This window comes from Rattus norvegicus, chromosome 12 (genome assembly GCF_021556685.1).
Source record: "Rattus norvegicus strain SHRSP/BbbUtx chromosome 12, alternate assembly SHRSP_T2T, whole genome shotgun sequence".
NCBI lineage: Eukaryota > Metazoa > Chordata > Mammalia > Rodentia > Muridae > Rattus > Rattus norvegicus.
In genome coordinates, this window is record NC_141545.1 from 22,062,326 (window position 1) to 22,080,870 (window position 18,545).

At 50.6% G+C, this 18,545-nt stretch overlaps 1 protein-coding gene across 2 annotated transcripts; it reads right to left on the bottom strand.

The window, feature by feature from the left end:
• Positions 1-691: 691 nt before the first annotated feature.
• Get4 (guided entry of tail-anchored proteins factor 4) lies at positions 692-17,732 on the bottom strand. 2 transcript variants are annotated; one of them, NM_001163320.1, is made up of 9 exons: positions 17,462-17,732; positions 8,206-8,284; positions 7,819-7,900; positions 7,116-7,265; positions 5,058-5,196; positions 3,687-3,827; positions 3,530-3,605; positions 3,338-3,410; positions 692-1,771 (listed from the first exon to the last, which is right to left on the bottom strand). In NM_001163320.1, the coding sequence occupies exons 1-9, from the start codon at positions 17,623-17,625 to the stop codon at positions 1,683-1,685; spliced, it is 993 nt and encodes a 330-aa protein (NP_001156792.1). In that variant the 5' UTR covers positions 17,626-17,732; the 3' UTR covers positions 692-1,682. The 2 variants fall into 2 exon arrangements, with proteins under 2 accessions (NP_001156792.1, XP_087434061.1); XM_087577935.1 differs by having other exon boundaries at positions 7,819-7,897; positions 17,462-17,717.
• Positions 17,733-18,545: the final 813 nt, after the last annotated feature.

The following is an 18,545-nucleotide window of genomic DNA, read 5'->3' on the forward strand; positions in this document are numbered from 1 at the left end:
GTATGTGAGAAGCATTCTGTGTGTAAGGGGCACTATGGATATATGGTAGAGGTTATGTGTTTGTGTGTGTTTGTGTTTGTGTGTGTGTGTGTAGGATCCCACACGTGTCTCATGTTCCTACACAAATGCTAGCTTTCGTCTGTCCTCAGCTAGGGTTAATCCTGGCCAACTTTATACATACACAAAACTTGAATTTTGTTCTATTTCAAAATACATCAGTGACAATGGGCTCCAATTCATGATTTTGAAGCAAGCATCACAGCTGAACACAGGCAGCTCTGGTCTAGGGAACTATACCTTCCCTCATTGTGGCATCCCTATTTCTATGTCACCCCTTCACTGAGCTCCCCATGCATCAAAATCACCTCTCCTGCTCCCTGAGGCCAGTACATACACCACGGTGGAGGTGACTTCAATTAAAATGGTTCATTGCTAATCCTGAGCAGTTAATTTGGACACTGCTGACACTGACACTGGCCACTCTGGCAGACACAGTAGTGTGGATGCAGAGGGAAATGGTACAGACAGACAGCACAGGGTGTGCTTCCTCTCCAGCTTGTCAGGTCCAGCCTGGACACACAGCCACTCCCACCCTGCCCGAGGCCTCTGCACCTGAGGTGGTGGCTGAATGCCAAAGCCCGAAGCCAGCCCCATGCCCCCCAGAGCTCCCCCAGAAAGGACTACTGCAAAGTCCAGTAGAAAGGATTTATTTATAGTCAAAAGGTGACACAAGCCTTCCTTTAAATTCCATTTTTTTTACAGTAAATAACGCATATTTCCCTCCTTCCCATGCAAGATAGAGGTGTATTAATCTACAATTCTTATTTAATTGTGAAAAAATAAAGTGTCTCCCTTTATAATCAGATTGGTAGCGTGGATATTATCTGTGGTAACGGGGTTGCTTACTCAAGGACTGGTTATTTGGTTAAGTCCTAAAACGTTAAGTTGAAAAATCCCTCACCCAGTAAAAATAAATACTGCAACATGAAGGACGTGAAAACCTACGGCACCCTTTAAAAAACCTCTGCAGAGCAGCAGCACGGAGCTCAAGGGACCAGCAGGGCTGCAGCTTGAATGGAGGAGTCCACAGACTACAGTAGGGGCCACAGCCCCATGGACCAAGGGACGTGACCCTGGCCAGCTGTTTGTGACCTCCAAGGAGCCTAGTCACCACAGCTCACGCTCTGTCCCTGGGAAGCACACCATGATTGCAAAACAAACAAACTGTGTCCAAACAAAAATCAAACAAACAAGAAAGCCGCTCTCCTCTGCAGGACTCAGGCTCCTACGTGGCTCACAGCAGCAGCCACCACTCCTCTGGCATGCCATGGCTGCACTGGACACAGGAGAAGGATTACCAGTCACTGACGCCAGGCTGCTATGTCACCCTGCAGCCCTCCCCAAGGAACCAGAGACAAGGACGGCAGCGGGGTGCTGCAGCAAGGCCTGCGCTTTATTGTGGGTGATCTAAAGGAACACGGTTGCCCAGCAGGAGCTGGGCCTTGCTCTTGGTCCTGGCCACACAGCCCTCAACCACCATACATAAATAGGGACAGACTCTGCATAGGTGGCCCCTTCAGCCACAGAGCAGGAGCCCACTGGTAAGGGGCCTCGTGCCCAGCCTGGCACTGAATCCGTCCCAGCGGTGCTGGCCATGGACATTCCACGCTGGCCAGGCAGCTTCAGTCCAGTTCGATGGGGCTGCTGTCATCCTGGCTCTCTTCCCCTTCTTCCTGCTCTGAGGAGCCCATGAGGCTGCTCAGCAGGTTCCCTAGAAGATACCGGCCAGTGACGGTTAATACACAGAGGCAGTGCTGCCCTAGAAGCCCAGGTCACCACCCTAGACAAAGATACACCCAGTCCTGTGTGGTCAATGCCCAGATAGTGCTCCCCTGGAAGGCTCTGCTTTCCCAGAGGAGCTGGGTGGCATGCTTTGCAGGAAAAGAGCCAAGAGGCTCAGTGGCAATGGGTCTTGAAGGCCACACTAGGAATGACAAACCCCAAACCTTCACGAACTGGGAATCTGGCAATGATGAAGAAACAGCCCAAGTCCATGGAAATAGAAGGCTGCACAGCACGCAGACCAGAGCCTTAAGGCCATACCTGCTCACGACTGCCTCCTGGGTGCACAGCTCAAATGCATGGAACTTATAGTGACCACACACACCAATCCTGACCCCTAAATCCTCTCTCCCTGAGAGCGGCAGAGCCAGGGGTGTTGTGCTTGGGTGTGGGGATGTACATACTCCTATGCCTGTACATTCCCGTGGTCCCTTGAGTACTACAGTAGCATTTCTGGGGGCACGGGGGAGGGGAGCTGCTGGTTCTAAAGCTCTGTGGGATGGACAAGCACACATTCTGACAACCCTGGACTGCTACTCCAACTGAGATATGAGCGTATGCTTCCGGGAATGCAGATCCCTCAGAGAAGCTCAGGCCACTGAGGGCTCAGACAGGAGAAAGCAGAAGTGTTCTACTAGAAGCTCATGGAGACAGCTGAACCCTGTCCATGCCCTCTCCAGGCAACAGGCTCAAGACAGATGAAGGTGAGAAGAAAAGCCCAGTGCGCAGGCTCACATCATGATCACTTAGGAAGTGGAGGTGGGAGGAGCGAAGTGAGTTTGAAACTTATACAAGTTACAGGTAGTGAGTGATCTTGTCTCAAAACAAACAAAACCACAGCAGAGGGGCATGGTGGCTTACACCTTCAATCCCAGCACTGAGAGGCTGAGGCAGAAGTATTTTCCTGAACTCAAGGCCAGCCTGGTCTATATGATGAGACCCTGTTTAAAACAAACTATCAACAACAAACTAGAGAAACACTGTCACAGTCTATACCACGTTACTAGGCACAGCCAGCGCCCAGAGGGCCTAGGTGGACTTGTTCATGGCCGCACTCAGCTGTACTTCCTTCCACAACACGGTGTTTGTCTTCATACCACATGCATGGAAGCTCCACACTCTAGAAGGTAATGGCGCAAGGGTTCATGCCATACTCTGCCTGTAGTTACCCCTGCTAGCAGTAGAGACAGCATTCAGGACTCTGAATTGGAAGGGCTGGGGAGAGGATGCAGGACAGTAGTAAAGAAAATGGGGGCCAAGGACCTGAGTGTCCAGCACCAGAGGAAAAAGGAAAACTAGGCATTTCAAGTGCAGAGGACTACACCAGAGTGGCCCTGCCTTGGTGGAAGGGGCTTGTATTTGGAGTTCAGAGCACAGAGTGGTACCCAGTGAACAGCCTAATCTGCAGTCACACACAGACTTCAACAGCAGGTCCACTCAGGCAACCTGGGAACACGGCAGAAAGGCCTGTTGGGGACCAGACCGCATGGCTTACCTAGCAAGCCTCCATAGGAGGATGTCTGCTTTGGCGGCACACCGAAGAAGAGTTGTCCGATCCTGTCGAGGTACTGTAAGAGGCAGGACAGTGGGTGAGCAGTGCCCGGCTGCAGAGCCCGGCTGGGGCTGCCTGCTCCCTCCTCCTCCTGCTGCCCAGGTGGGGAGCCTGAGCCAAGAGCAAGAGCCTCACCTCGTTGTACATGGGGTCCCTCCGCAGGGACGGCTGGTACTGCTCGCACAGCACTGTGAACACAGCCAGCTTGCCACTGCAACAAGAGCCAGGGATAACTCCCAGTGAGAGTTGTGACCTCGTAGACACACACCCATCACCCAGACAATAGACTCACCCGTCCACAGCCAGCAGCAGAAACCAGATGAAATTGAGCAGGGGTTGGACGAAGGGCGGCCCATCCTCGATGGATGGGTGCTTCTGTGTGTACGTCGTAAAGACCACTAATGCACTGTTCTTATTTTTCAAACAGAGAAACCTGCACATGAGAATATCCAATGAGTGAATCCCACAGGCAGATCGGGTTTCTACAGATACCCTTAAGAGGACAAAACAACACACAAGACCTCACCTGACAGCAACAACAGCTCTGTCTGGAGACCTGGTGTCTCCACAGGCCTAATGGACTGACTGTAGGGCAAGTGGGAGGCCAGGGTGAGTCCTGGGGCTGCCCTCACGGGACATGAGTCCTTTTGCACACTAATGAAGGGATTATGTCTCAGGAGACCTGACCTGCTGAAGGTCAACAGAGGTCAACAGGAAACGGGGGCTAGGTGGGTGCTCACTTCTCAACTGTGGCCTCTGCTTTTTCCACACCCGCCTGCATCTGTCCTAGAAACACAAGGTGTAGGCGGCTGGGACTCTCAGGCTGTGCTGGGGTCTGGGCAGCCTTGGCCTCTGCCCAAGATACTACCCCAGCAAGTACCAAATCTGTCAAGAAAAAAAAAGGCCTATAGTCCTCCAGTGAGGAGACAACCGCTGCAGTACATGCCCAGAGCCAGGCTGGTGGACTTGAGGCATTACAGAATTCCTTTTTAAAATCACAACTGGCTGTGGTGGTCTATGCCTGCAATTCCAGCACTCAGACGGCTCAAGCAGGAGAAGGACATCTGAGGTCAGCCTGGGCTTTACAGTGAGAACTTGTCTCAGAGTAAATAAAATGTTGAGTCCCCACAGCAAGCACTGTTCCTTAGGATGGGGAGGCTAAGGCCTGAGGAGGCAAATGAGACAGCTCAGTAGGTGAGGTATTTGCCATCAAGCCTGCTGATGAGCTCAATCCCAAGACCAACATGGTTGAGGGCAAGGACTCCAGCAAGTTGTCCTCTGACCCTTGTATGTGCACAGCACAGCATATGTCCCTGCAGCTCCCACTATGCATATACGAAATTAAATTAAAATGTACTTGAAAATACCCGGGTTTAAAAAAAACACAAGTGCCTTCCGGCTGCAGGCAGGTGGGGTTGAACCATTCCACCAGCTATGACTGTGCCTCAGTCCTCAAACGAGGATGGGCAAACACAAGGTGCAGCCTCCTAGGCAGGGTGAGCGCAATGGTGGACACGTGTTTCAGAGAAAGGACTGGCTGGTAGGCACATACACAAAGTCCACTCTAGCACTGTGTAGTCTAAGAGAAAGTGGCCTCTCAAGGCTTCTCTGCTCCAGGCTATGAGCTGCACAAAGGCCCCACAAAGTCCTCAAGGACACTTACTGTAGCACAGCCTGAGCCACAAACATGTCCACCTCACTTCGGAAGCCTCGGGCAGTAGAGTACTCGACCAGCATGTTGGCACAGCCCTCACCATCAGTGGAGTGCAGAAAGTGATACCGGGACTCACAGTAGTTTTGCTCTGTGGAGGGAAAGAATCTGCAGATGGGCACATGTGAGCACAGGGTGCACAGAGCCCCCACTCTCCTGCCCCACTCCTGCCCATTTGCCTGGATGCAGTCGCTGCCTGAACTAGGCCAGTAACCCTTGAAGAAGCCAGCCATCTGCACAGCTGCTGTCCACTAGCCTTTCACCGGCTTCCTTGTGCTCAGAGAACAAACACCAAACTCAATGGCATGGTCACCCCTTTCTTCTTCCTTTTCTTCTGTTTTAAGTATGTGAAACTGCTATGTCTACCTAACACTTGTGTGTATGTGAGCTGGCCCCGCCAGCAAGTTACTTCTTCTGACCTTCCAACTACCCAGTGTCCAGGCTGAGGGAGGCTCCTTTGAACACAGTGGAGATCACCAAAGCCTGCTATGTTAAAGTGTAGACACCTCCCTAGCACTTACACCAAAACCCTATCATAGAACATGCCTGGAATCCTGAGTACCCACCCATCCAGAGGAACCTGGGTCCCTTCTACACGTGGAGCCTTGACAGCAAGAAGGAAAGAAGCCTCTTAACACCAGGGACTCAGGCCCCCATCCCTGACCTCCCACAAAGACTTTCTTCCCAAGGCTTCTGGGTGCCTGAGAAAGAAAGCGGTAATAAAGCAGACCCTTGTTCCTAGCCCTGCATGTTCTTGTCCCATGGGGAAGGGCACTTTAAGAAATGAATTGTAGTCTAGCCTGGGCTACTGAGTCTTGAGCAAGTATTTGGAAACTGCTTTCCCTAGGTAGTCATGGTCCCTGGAATGACTGTGGTCTGGACTCAACCCCTTACCCACCCCAGGAAGCAGCACAATCTCTCAGACTCTGCTTGTGAGTGAATCCGAGACTCCCTGCCAGCAGCACCAACATGCTGACTGGATGTCTCCAGACCAAGGACCAGGCATGGCTGTGTGAAGGCCTGGCCCATGAGTCACAGACAGTACGCTCTAAGCTGAAGGACAGACAGCCCTCAAGAGAAAGGCAGAGTTCTGAGGTACACAATGGGGGCTGGGAGTTTCCTGAACTTTCTGATCTTTCAATCTACAGAGTCCCGATTGTTCTCACTGTGGCTCTGGGGTGAAGGCAGAGTGCACAGTGCCCAGGAAGAAGAAAAGAAAAGACTCACTAAGGCCATAGGATGTAAGGAAGTCTGTCCCAGCACATTTGCAATGAAGGTGTACCTCTGGGCGATTCCTGACAGACTAGGTACAGCCTCTGATTGCCATGGCTATGGCCAGCACAGGGAGGCAGCTGGTCTGGCTCAGAACGAGTCCATACTCAATTCTGGATAACACTCCCTCTGGCCCAGACCTCTGAAATGCCTGAGGCATGAAGGAAAGTGTTTTTATGTCCCACAGGTCACTGTGCCTCTCCAAGCAGTGCCTTCTCTCTCTCACCTACACTCCATCAGGCACAGCCCGCCCACTAGGAGAGAGGAGTACCACCCGCACAGGGTACAGCTCCATACCGGTTTCCTCTGGAATGCCATTGAGTAGGAGCTGTTCAAGTCCCAGCAGACATTCACCAAGCATCTGTCTTTGTGCCCAAGACAACTCAAGGGCCGAGAAAAGTAGGCACACCTGCAATATACTCACCCCTTGGCTAAATAACCTAACAGAGCTCACCCCAAACCTGAAACATGAGGACTACACGCAGGGAGCCGGCGAAGGTGGGGGTACACTGAGGAAGGAGCGGGGGGGAAACGGGAAGCTGTGGAAAGAGAAGCAGGTGACCAAGTAGGAGAACCAGGACAGAGACTGGAAAGGACACAGTGCCATGACCCAGGGACCTGTATGACCTGTGGAGGATCTGACCAAATCGGAAATGTTGAAAGACAGGCTCTCCCGACTTATCAGCAGGCAGACACACAGAGGATTCAGCTGCTAGCTCGATGGGACCCCATACCCACCTTTCCACAGCGTGAGGGCCAGCAGCTGGTGGAGCCGAGGATGGCCCAGTTTCCCAGAACCTCCACTGGACCACTTCAGGGCTCTGGACACAAAAGCCACCCTCTCAGGAGAATTTGGATCCATCAAACTGAACACTTTAGCCAGATTTTCTGCAAATGACACAATCAGACCCTTACAAAAGGCACATATGAGGTGTCACACGTCAACAAACTCAAGCACTCTATAAAGAGGCAGCCTGGGCTACAATAGTCAGACCCATATCAACCTTCCCAAACTACACTTCCCCAATTATGTAACTTCAAAAGAAGGGCCAGAAGCCACTGGAGAGCTGCTGGATATCCCACTTGCACTGCACATGTCTAGGTCCTCCCCTGGCTGGCTTGCCCACTGCCCTTGGGAGGCAGCTCTTTGGGAGTAGGCTGGAAGCAACAGGATGGCTCCAGCTGAGAGCAGCTTCCTCCTCTGTGAGACCAGCAGGGCAGTTTGCAAGAAAGGCTCTAGAAGCCACATGCTGGTTCAGTGGGACCAACTGCCAACAGGTCCATAGTTTGTGTTCATGAGCTCACGGGCCACGGCCGTGTGACCATCCCATGACAACATCAGTGTTGAAGTGCAAAACCTGCCCCCACCCCCCACCGAGTGGGACTGGAGACCAGTCACAGCAGCCATGCAAATAGGCACTGCGCAGCATGGAGTACTCACCCAAAAGCTCATCAGCTACGTCCACCTCAGCCTTTTCCAGGGATTCGAGGACCAGCATGGACAGGTCAGCCGCACTGTTCTGCTGCAGAACAACCAACATACAAAACCATGGTTAACAACAGGGCCCCCAGTCCTGCACAAGAGTTCAGGTAAAACAGGTGGCTGCATGCTCTGTAGATGGCAGCCTGCAAACACACAGCTCGGGATACTGCCTTGCCAGTGAACAATGCAGCAGGTTCACTGGCAACTGGCAAGCATACGGAGCCAAGCCTAGAGTTCCAGCAACAGCCATGGAGATTAAGACCCTATGCCACTGGTGGCCAGAGTGCAGGACAGCTTGACATGGGACTCCCCCCCAGTGTCTCTTCCCGTCACAACACTGCTTACCTGGCCATGACTGAAGAAGAGCAGTGCTCCTGAGTACATGAGCTCTCGGGCCTCTGCATGTTTGCTCTGAGACATGTACCTGCAGATAGGGAGGAAGGAAAATCCAGCCATGAGTGAATGAACAGGAAACCCAGCCATGTGCCACGCAGATGCCTTCAGAAGGTGCCTGTTTGTTTATGCCTGCTGGCCCTCCCTGGGGTGGCTACAAATGTCTAGTTAAAACTTACTGGAGTACTGTTTCTGAGTATGCCCTGCCCCAGCCAGCTACTCTAAATAGCAGCTGTATGGAAGGTTCTGAGGACACAGCCCCACCAATCCAGGCCCAATCAATAACCCAGGGGAGAAGCCATTGCAACTTCCAGCCATTGCAAAGGGAGATGGGCACTATCTATTTCAAAACAGAAGGATCAGTCTACATGCAGGGACAAGAGAGGATCGATCCTTGGAGATGATAATAATGGTGACTGTAGCAACTCTGCCCAGGCCTAACTTGCCCAACTTCAATCAGCACCCTCCACAAAACCTGTATACTGCATCATCTCCTGAAGAACAGGCCAGTACGGGGCCTCACTCCCATCACCCAAGAAAGCAGCCAAGACCCCATGGACAAAGCTGGAGTTTAAGATGACTATACAAAAGCATTAATAGTGCAAGCGGCACTCAGTTCAGACCTTGGGGATGAGGTGACATTACCAGAATAGATAGCTCTTAAGGGTATAAAAGGCTCCTTAGCCCTGAGGAGTAAACACACAAGGCTTAGTTAGGTAGCTCCTAAAACCTCACATTGCCTCTCCTCAAGGTTACACAAACGGTAACAATTGGTGGGGAGAAGGCATCACCCGCAAGTCAAAAGCTATGCAGGGAACTCCGATGATGCAGCTGCCTTTAAGTCATCCATGGTTTTGTAAGCCCCATGGCTCAGCAAGCTAAATATGGGTTCAATCATTTCATTGGTCTGTTGGCAGTGACCTATCTGGAATGAACAGATATTTGTTCATGTTTCTGCAGAAAGAGTCACACAAGAATTGACAGACCAATAAGTTGAGGAAGAGTGGTTGCATGGCTAAACATGGGTAGTGATCCACATGAGGATGAAACCTCTCCAATATGGTTTCCTTTTCCCATGTGGGATGGAATGGAATATCTCCTTGTTGAAGGTGGGTGCATGTTCCTGGCCATGGGTGACATAGGACATGCAACTACAGCCAAGCGATCAGAAAGTGAAGCATTCCTAGGTGGAATCACTTGGTGGCCATCATCTACTTGGTATGGGATGTCATTCAAACTACTGATGGACTAGAGAATGATCACAGTCCTTGAATGTAGCATGGACGTATGAATGAACAGGCTGCAGTATCAGGTACATAGCCCTTATTGTGGGAAAAGACATAGGATGTTTCCCTACCACTTGGCAGGAAAGTAGAGAAAAAGTGAGGATGAGAGTGAGACACAAAAACTTGGAAATCCATGGGAAGAAACCAAGAGAGGGAGGAAGAGAACATGGAAGAAATTACAGAAGAGACCCCACAAGTCCAGCCTTTAAAAGGGAAAGTCCATGATTCAACAAGCAGATGAGCCAAGAAAGAAACTATGACAAGCAGAGAACACTCAGCATCTGAACTGCTTGATTGGGAAAGATTTTTGAACACATAGTCAGAGGGCCTGTGTCAGCCACAGATCCTGCGGCGGTAAAATACATGGACCAGTGAGATCAATCTGAGTGCAATGGAAGTGAAGAATCTCGGTAATGTAATTCTCCACCACTGCTGAGAGAGAGATCACACAACCTGAGGGAAATCAACCTGAGGGAAATCAGCCCTGGAATATTGGCTCATAAAGCCATGAGGATACTTGGTTTGTTGCTTGATGAGGTCCCCATGACTATCAGAGACTGGAGGAGTGCAGAGAAAAGGCAAGCATCACTGGGGACACTGCACATGAGAAAAGCGCTGTCAGACAGAAGTGTGTTCACAGGACAGTTGGGAGAGGTTGACTAAGCAGGGACCATGGACTGGGACAGGGCTTTGCTAGCTCCAACACAAGATGTAACCTTTATGCGGTAGGAGAAGTTCTAAAGACCTGAAAGACATGTAAACCAGGTTTATAAAATGGCAATCAAAGAGGGGTGAAAAAATGAAGACAACCAAAGGATGCGCCCAGCTACATGAAGGCAAATATGGCGACATCTGTTTGGATCCAGAATTACTGGGGAAGAACAGGAATAGAGTCAAGTGCTGTGCCTGTGAGCATCTCAGAGGCTTTAAAACCCAAGCAACAGTCCGCAAACATCAATGCTAGGACAGTGCAGGTAAGAAAGGGTGCGTAGTTACTGCCCCAGCACAAACCACTCTGGGATCAAGATTGTTTGCTCAGACTGGGGGCCCTTTCAGCAGTGGTGGTCTGGAGCCTGTCAGAAACAAGGAGCCAGGTCCAGATGCAAGCCAGGGAGTTCCTGCCTCCCTTGGGCCTGAGCCAAGGCAAGCGGTGCAAGCCTGCTCGGCAGAACACCAGGAACAGAGCTGCACAGCAGGCCTGCAGCAGCAGCAATCCAGGATGAGGTCAGATGGTTCATGGAAATGGCTTCCTGAGGGTGGGTGCTTGGGGGTGGGGGTGGGGGTGCTGTCTGCTGGTCTGGGCTTGCTACAGCTCTTTTTAAGGACCTTCTTATCTGCTTAAGACCGTGGAGGTTATTTGGAATGGATGACTATGCACATCCAGAGAACCAGTCCGCTCACTCTAAAAAGGTTTACTATAGACTGCTAACTCTTTAAGTATTTTGCAGATGTAGAAAAGAATCTAGAACAAGAAACAAAGAAATTAGGCCAGGCATGGTGGTGCAGGGCTTTAATCCAGGCATTTGGGAGGCAGAGGCAGGCGGATCTCTGTGAATTTGAGAGAGGAGAGAAATAGAAATTAAGGAGTTTAAACAAAGGCAGCCTGACTGAATGGTAAAGCAGAAGCAGTAGAATTGTCAAGTGAAAACTGCACTCCAGATGTGAACTACTTCTGTTATGTTTTTGTCCAGGGAAGTCTCATAAACCATAAAGTCTACATACTAGAACCAGTAAAGTTGCTATGGCCAAAGAGACCACACGCTTTGGCTGCAGCACATGGAAAAATAAGGCCGGAACTCAACTGAACGCTTTTTCCCCACTTACAGACTTCTATAGTGGCAGAGAGAGCTGAGGCTGCTGGGGAAGAGCTGTTACTGACTGTCCTGAAAGGTTTAAACCCTGCAGGCCATAGTACCAACACACCAGGGAAAACGTACCCAGGGGCACAACAGTGGCACGGTGTTAAGGGTGCAACCAACCTCTTTCTGGTGGGATGTACAGCCTTTCAAAACTCTTACCCGGGCAAAAGTTCCTAACCAACAAGGTCATAGGCCCATATGGGAGGACTATGTTAATGTTTTGTTACATGGAAAGACTGTGCCTGCCAAATGAAACATCTGTATTTCTCTCACAGATTACTGCTGCTGGCCCATCAACTGGTCATATGGGTAATGCAGTGCAGAGCCTTATAAACAGATCAAGCTTCTTAGATGGACTGTTGTGGCATAGTGCCACAACACCTAACCAGTTATACCTAAAGGAAAATCCCCCAAGCCTCAGGAGGCACTGCTGAAGAGGGAGTTGACAGAGACTCTAAAGCAGCAGAAAGGTATGGCATACACTATCTCCTGCGTGGTGGAGGGGCCACTGCCTATACTGCTCCTCTAATCTCCCTCATGCTCCTGGAAGTAAACTACATGGTTCACTAAGCTAGACTATGGACTCCTTAACTTTGGTTTGTTGGTACCCTACTGGGTGAAAAGATGTCTATTCATATCTCCCCAAGAAAGGTCATGTAATACAGGCACTGCAGAAGGGCATTCCAGGAAAGCAAGTGCTGTACTCAAAGGCAAAGACCTTGTGTTGCTATCTGCATGAACAGAGACCACTGGTACTATTCATAGCAACAGTCAATAGTCTAGGGTGGCTTGTACAGGACATTAGTCTCCCAAGCGCTTTTATCTGAGGCTTAGCAAGACAAATGCTCATTGAAACAAAAAGAAGTATTTCTTCAAAAACATAACAAATTCTTGAGATCACAACCTCCCACTGACCATGCCCCACCTACTTAAATCACCTGTTGCCAGGTCAAAGACAGCTTTAAAGATAAAAGTTCCAGGCAACAATGATGACACATTTCTCATCACAAAATTCCTGGAGCTGAGGAATGGGGGTGGGGAGAGAGGGTGATCTTTCCTGGGTGACTAAGCAGGCTATGTATCCCAAGGCCATGGGACAGATGAGGGTAGTGAGCCTTCCTCCATACTCAGCTCCACGCACAAGGCCCTGTGGTGACACCCAAAATCCCCTTCTATGCACAGTGGTAGTTTTGCTTGGTGGGGGAACAAGCCCTGCTGGCCCCAAAGAGACTCACAACAACATCTAATCTATTCCACAAGGGAAGGTCATGCCAAGGCTCCAGCTAATTTTGCTTTTACTGGCTGGGTACACTGAGTCACACCTGTCACCCTAACACTTGGTGGTGGAAGTCTGTGAAGAGAGCTCAGCAGAATGCTTCCTTAGCTGAGGCCCAGGTTCCATCCTTAGCACAGCAAAGAAATGGGTATGACTGTACATACCTGTAATCTGGGCACGTAGGAGGGATAGGCAGGGAGAGCAGAAGTTAAGGTCATCTTTGATTACACAGAGTTTGAAGCTAACCCAGGCTACAAGATCCATGCTGTCTGGCTGAAGAGAGGAAATTGGACCTGGACAGAAGCTAGCCTATGGGCTCAGTGCAAGCTAAGCAAGTGTGGAGACCTGAGTTCCCATCTCCAGCACCCATATAAAACCTGAGTGTGGGGCTGAAGAAATGGCTCAGTAGTTAAGAGCACTGGCTGACTTGGGTTCCAGTAACCTCAAATGTCACTTACAGTCATCTGCAATTCCAGTTCCATGGGGTCTGATACCCTCTTCTAGCTCTGTGGGCACTAAGCACATGTGATGCACAAATGTTCATGCAGACAAAGAGCCACACACAAAATAAATAGACTTAAAAACAACAACTGGTGTGGTTGTGTGTTCTTGTAACCCCAGTGCTGGACATGCTGGGCTTGCTGGGCTATCAGCCCAGCTGCAATGTCGAGTACTAGGTTCACTGAGATTCTGTCTCAAAAAAAAAAAGCAAGCAACTGATGAAGTAACCCAAAGTCAACCTCTGGCCTCCATGCACACGCCTACAGTGGAAAGGGAGGAATAGGGGCTGGTCTAACATGCTCAGCCAGCACACAGATCCAAGGCCACGGGACACTCTACCATGACCTGGTGGCCTGAGACCCAAGACTATGGTGTCACAGCACACAGAGTAAGTTTTCTCTTTAAACATTTCTTAATGTGATTTGGACAAGTAAGGTTTTGTCACAAGAGCAACTGAAACAGGTCCCAGGAAGAACGTGTTGTAGAGCACTTTCCTGTGAGATAAAACATCCCATCCTTTGAAGAAGCTCCTAGCACACAGGTTGTTAAAAGGGAGTAAAACAGGATATTCTGAGGGAGGTGAAACTTTCCAACCTGCTGGGAAGCTCCTTAAACTCAAGAAGAAAACAACTTCATAGATTCAAGAAGATTCTGGATCCCACCAGCTTTACTAAGTCCCTCCCTCCCCACGTACTACAAATATTAAGGAGTGTTGAGACTCTTGGACAAACCCAGCCGGCTGCAAGAGGCCCAGAACAACTGAGCTAGGAAGGGAACTCTCTAACCTGTTGAGCTGCCTGCAGACCGTGCAGTGGGCTCCAGGTCCCCAGCTTCTGACACCTGCCACCAATGCCAGGGTAGGCTTTTGATGATGCTATTTGGTCTTTCAATCATTTTTGCTCTCATATATAACCCCTCACCTATATTTCTGTAAGTACATAGCAACCAACACTGGGGTTCTGGAGGACAACATGGTGGTGCTGAGTGACCCCAGGAAAGACAAACAGCAGCCTTCAAAGCCCCTTCCTCCTCCTGGCAGAGATATGTGGGGATGAGGTAGACTGCTACAACAGGACTATGGCTAGGCCAGGGGCTCTGAGGTCACATAGGCCCCATCACTGTGGGTTACTTGGCCCCTTCTCCTCCATACAGGCTAGGAGGGCTGAGGTTAAAATGGGGTTGTGACACATTCATAGGGCAGAATACTCTATAAATGTGGATCAGATTTACAACTAGAGCAAACTAGAAAGTCACACAGATGGAGAGCCACCCAAACTAAAAAGAATTGTGCTGAACAACAGACAAGCTGCCCGGGGATATCAGTACAGAGAGAGCGTCAGGGGTCATGACCATGGGCATTTTTAGCATCACCAAAGTAAAAGAAATGTATGCAAATATTTACTGTAAATAAATACATATAAACACCACTTATGAAGTCAAAGAAGTTGAAAAACCAGGGCTAGGAAGACATGCAGCTTTAGTAGGTAAGGGTGGCTGCCACCAAAACTGATGAACTGAGTTCAACCCGAAATGATGAGAGAAGAAAAATGACTCCTGCAAGTTGTTCTGACATTCACATGTGTGTGCAAAGACACGCAGGTTTAAAAACCAGTGCCTTTGAGCATTCTGATGTTTCTAGCAGTCCTACCCCATGGAATGACCCTGAGCTCATGTGGAGCTCTACAGGAATTACTGGGTCCCCGCAGTAGCAGTGGTGAGGCAGCTGCAAAACGGGGCTTCAGTTTCTCTCATCCTAAAGTGTTGAGAGAAGCTGTTTAAGTTCTGTAACAAGTTCTGGGCCACAGTACAATGCTGTGTCCTTGGAGCACACACTGTACTCCAGTCCTCTTGATGCCAGTTTCTGTATGCTGATAACATGGATAACACATGACCTCTAACAATTAAGAAGCAGAGCTTGTCCATCACTATCCCTAGTTCATCCTGACCAAGGGAACTCCTCTGGCCACACAACACCAACAAGAACGTCCTCAGTCACAGCAGGGCTGACTCCAAAGAAGGACATATTTATTCTCAGAGATTCACTTTTGTTGATTAAATCAAAAAATGAGACGAGTGGCAGCAGCACATGCTTTTAATGTCAGCAGTAGAGAGGCAGAAGCAGGCAAATCTGAACTTGAGGCCAGCATGGATTGCTGAGTGAGTTCCAGTAAAACAAAGCAAAAACATAAGACGCCAGGATCTGCGCCTAGTGTTGCAGAAATATAGACAAGTGACTGGCCTGCCACACAGAGGAGCCCTTGTAGTTCAAAGCTGGGTCTGATCCTTTGTTTCTTCCTTCAAAAATTGCTGGGGCCAATTGGTTGATCCTGTTCAGTGACAGACAGCTCAACTCACAAGAAAACCTAACCACTCTGCTGGCCATGTCACAGGCTTGTCATCCTCGCTACTTAGGAAGCCGGACCTGTATGATCAAGAATTCTAGGTCTGCCCAGGGTTGGGTTGAAGGCACACTGCCTCAAAATTTTAAGTGGGGGGAAAAAAAAGAGGAAATGTACCTCAGAGGTAGAGCCCTCGCCTAGCACGTGAGATGTCCTGGGCAGGACAAAAAAATAAATAAATAAATAAATAATTAGAAACTAAAACCAGTTACTTTATCAATCATTATATAGTCACTTCTACATGTAAAACTTAACTTTATTTTTTTAAAAGACAGGGTTTCTCTGCCTTGGCTGTCCTGGGCCTCACTTTGTAGACCAGTCTGCCTTCCAACTCGGAGATCACTTGCTTCTACCTCCTTAGTGCTGGGATTAAAGGTGTGGGCTGCCACGCTTGGCTACTGATTTTAACTAAAGGATAAAGCAAGTGCCGTCCCAATACAATTAGTTTAAAAAAGCAAGCCACCAGGGACACTGTGATAAAACCAGATGTGGCCAGACTGGTTTGTATTTATTGTGTCTAGTTTACTATACAGAAAAATTCCACACCGAGGCTGCCCTTCAGGTAACCTGTGATTAAGAGGAAGAACTAATGTTTCCATAAACTGATGGCGACTAAACCCCTGCTCCTGATCCAAGCTGCCCAGTGGTAAAGCAAATGTTAAGTCTTTGAAACCAAGGCTCAACCCACACTTGCCAAACCCCTGAACTGAGCAGTGTTATGGAGGGAAATACTGCAGGGCTGCTCCCTGATGGCTTGGTAACAACCACATGAGGCAGTCTTAACCACATGTCCCTCCCTCCTATGTCCACCTGGCTACTTGCCAAGCCCACTCTGGGAATGTGGGGAAGTGGGAATTGTCCTCAAATGTAAACGAGTATCACCCATAAGCCAGAAGGTTCCCAGTGCACTGATATGGTTCTTAGCCCTGCACAGGGCTTTAAGGCAGTGAGGCCACTGTGTACTATGCCATCGACTGTCATGCAGCTCACAGAACACATCATGCCAGGATCAAGCTAGAGAGAGTGACTGTAGGAGTTCCACAGTGCACGTGGGCCCTAGGTGACAGTGATGGGCTGATGAAAATGAGCTACTGGCATTGTACCTCTCTGTAGGCACAAGATAACCACTTTTTACTCATCTTACTGAAGGCCTAAAACTGGCCTAAAACAAGGTAGGTCTGAGGGGCGGAGCGGCCAAACCCACACTACGACACGAAGCAGAAATGCTGCGGTCCTGCAGTCAGGAATAAAGGTCTAAGTGGGAATTAGACCACATCAGCAGTATCAGCAGGCAGATGCACACACGCAGGAACCTGGAAGCAACCCTACAGATGGCCACAGGCTGGCCCACGGTGTCAGCATCTGACCACACTTAAGCCTGCTGTGCCACTCCAATCACTGGCTACAGAAAGGAGGACCAGAAGAAACTACTCTGATAAGAGGACCGGACAACCAGCGGAAGCCTCCAGGGAGAGGGAGGCCAGGCGAGGAAGAGGGTGGGATAGAGTAGGAATGGCGGGAAGAGAGGCCTATAAGAGGGAGGAGGCCTAGGAAAGAGTAGAGAGGCTAGTAATAAAACTGGGCCCAGGGAAGAGAAGGCCTGAGAAGTTAGCTGGGGAAGGAGGCCTGGGAAAAGGAAGAAAGGAAGGACAGGGGAAGGGCAGCTCAGATAGTAAGGTAGGGACCTAGAAAGGCGAGGCCGAGAGAAGAGGAGGGGGAAACCAGGCAGAGAAGAGGAGGCCCTGCCGAGTAGTACAAGCCCGCCGCCCCCGCTCCCGATCCGCGACAGGCAGCCGCACGAACCAATGAGGATGCGGGGCGCCGCGGCGCAGCCAATGAACAACAGCGGAGGCGGGGCCTTGGTTCTAAGCCGCCACCCGCGCCCACCTGAAGAAGAGGGTCCGGTACATCTGGTGCGCCTCGTAGTAGTCGCCCTTTTCGACGCTGGCACGCAGCTTGCCCTCCACGCGCTGGACGCCACCACGGTTGCGGGCGCCGTTGCGGGCGCCCTCCTGCTCTGCCATCGCCGCCGCCGCCGCCGCCGCCGCCATGGGCCGGCGTTCCGCGCAGAGCTGACGCTGTCGCAGGCGCGGTCGGCGGCGCCTCGCGGCTTCCGTCCCTGCGGCTGCCGCACTCCTTCTACGGTGGCCGCGAGGAACCGCGTGAGGGCGGGCGCGCCGCGGGCCGCACGTGATCCGGGCGGAGCCCAGCAGGATCGCCTTAGCCGCCCGAGGCCACGCCCCTGAAGGGTCTGCAAAGGACCCTGCTAGCACTAGCCAGGAAAAGCCCACGGGGTGAGGTTCTCAGGCTACGGCGCGTCCCGGGAGGAACTTGCTAGTTGTCCTGCGAGAATGGGCGTGGCCGAGGTAGCCCTACGCGAGTGGGCGGGCCGAAGTCTTGGGAGGGACTACACGCTGATCTGGGGAGAGTCGTCACTGCACCACGTAACCAGCCACGTAGCCTGCGCAAGTAAACTGGGGCAAAAAACGCAGCGATGAGGTGTCTAATTCGCACGCCCCCTGAAATTACCCTGAGCACATAGATGAACCAGAGACATTTTAGGACGTTTGGCTTCCCGTACACCTGCACGGGGAGTGTCCCTCCAGGCCGTAGTCGTCTTTAGTGACATCCGACACAGGGCAGTATGCTCAGGTTAGAACCTGTGATGTCTCCTGTAAGACCCGGCTGTGGATGGAGCAGGTGACAGCGAGGGGTGGGGTGGGGCGGGAAGCGGGGATGGGTGCTGGCCATGATCAGAGTTGTCATCTGACAGCATCCAAGACTCAGGTTACAGACCCCTACACAGATCCTTAAAAAAAAAAAAATGGGTTTTGGATGCTGGAGATCAAGTGCAGGGTGTCTATTTTTGTCCAGTAACAGCTACACAAGCCTTCATTTTACTTTGAGATAGGGTCTATGTTACTTAAGCTGGCCCTTTAACTTGTGATTCTCTGCCTCAACTTCCCTATCA

Bases quoted from the DNA above. Each gene is read 5' to 3' on its own strand.
- Get4 (NM_001163320.1), bottom strand. From the start codon at position 17,625: ATGGCGGCGGCGGCGGCGGCGGCGGCGATGGCAGAGCAGGAGGGCGCC. The intron at 7,901-8,205 runs GTAAGCAGTGTT...GTTGTTCTGCAG, and splicing joins TCTTCTTCAGTCATGGCCAG to CAGAACAGTGCGGCTGACCT. The intron at 3,411-3,529 runs GTGAGGCTCTTG...TGCCTCTTACAG, and splicing joins GGGACCCCATGTACAACGAG to TACCTCGACAGGATCGGACA.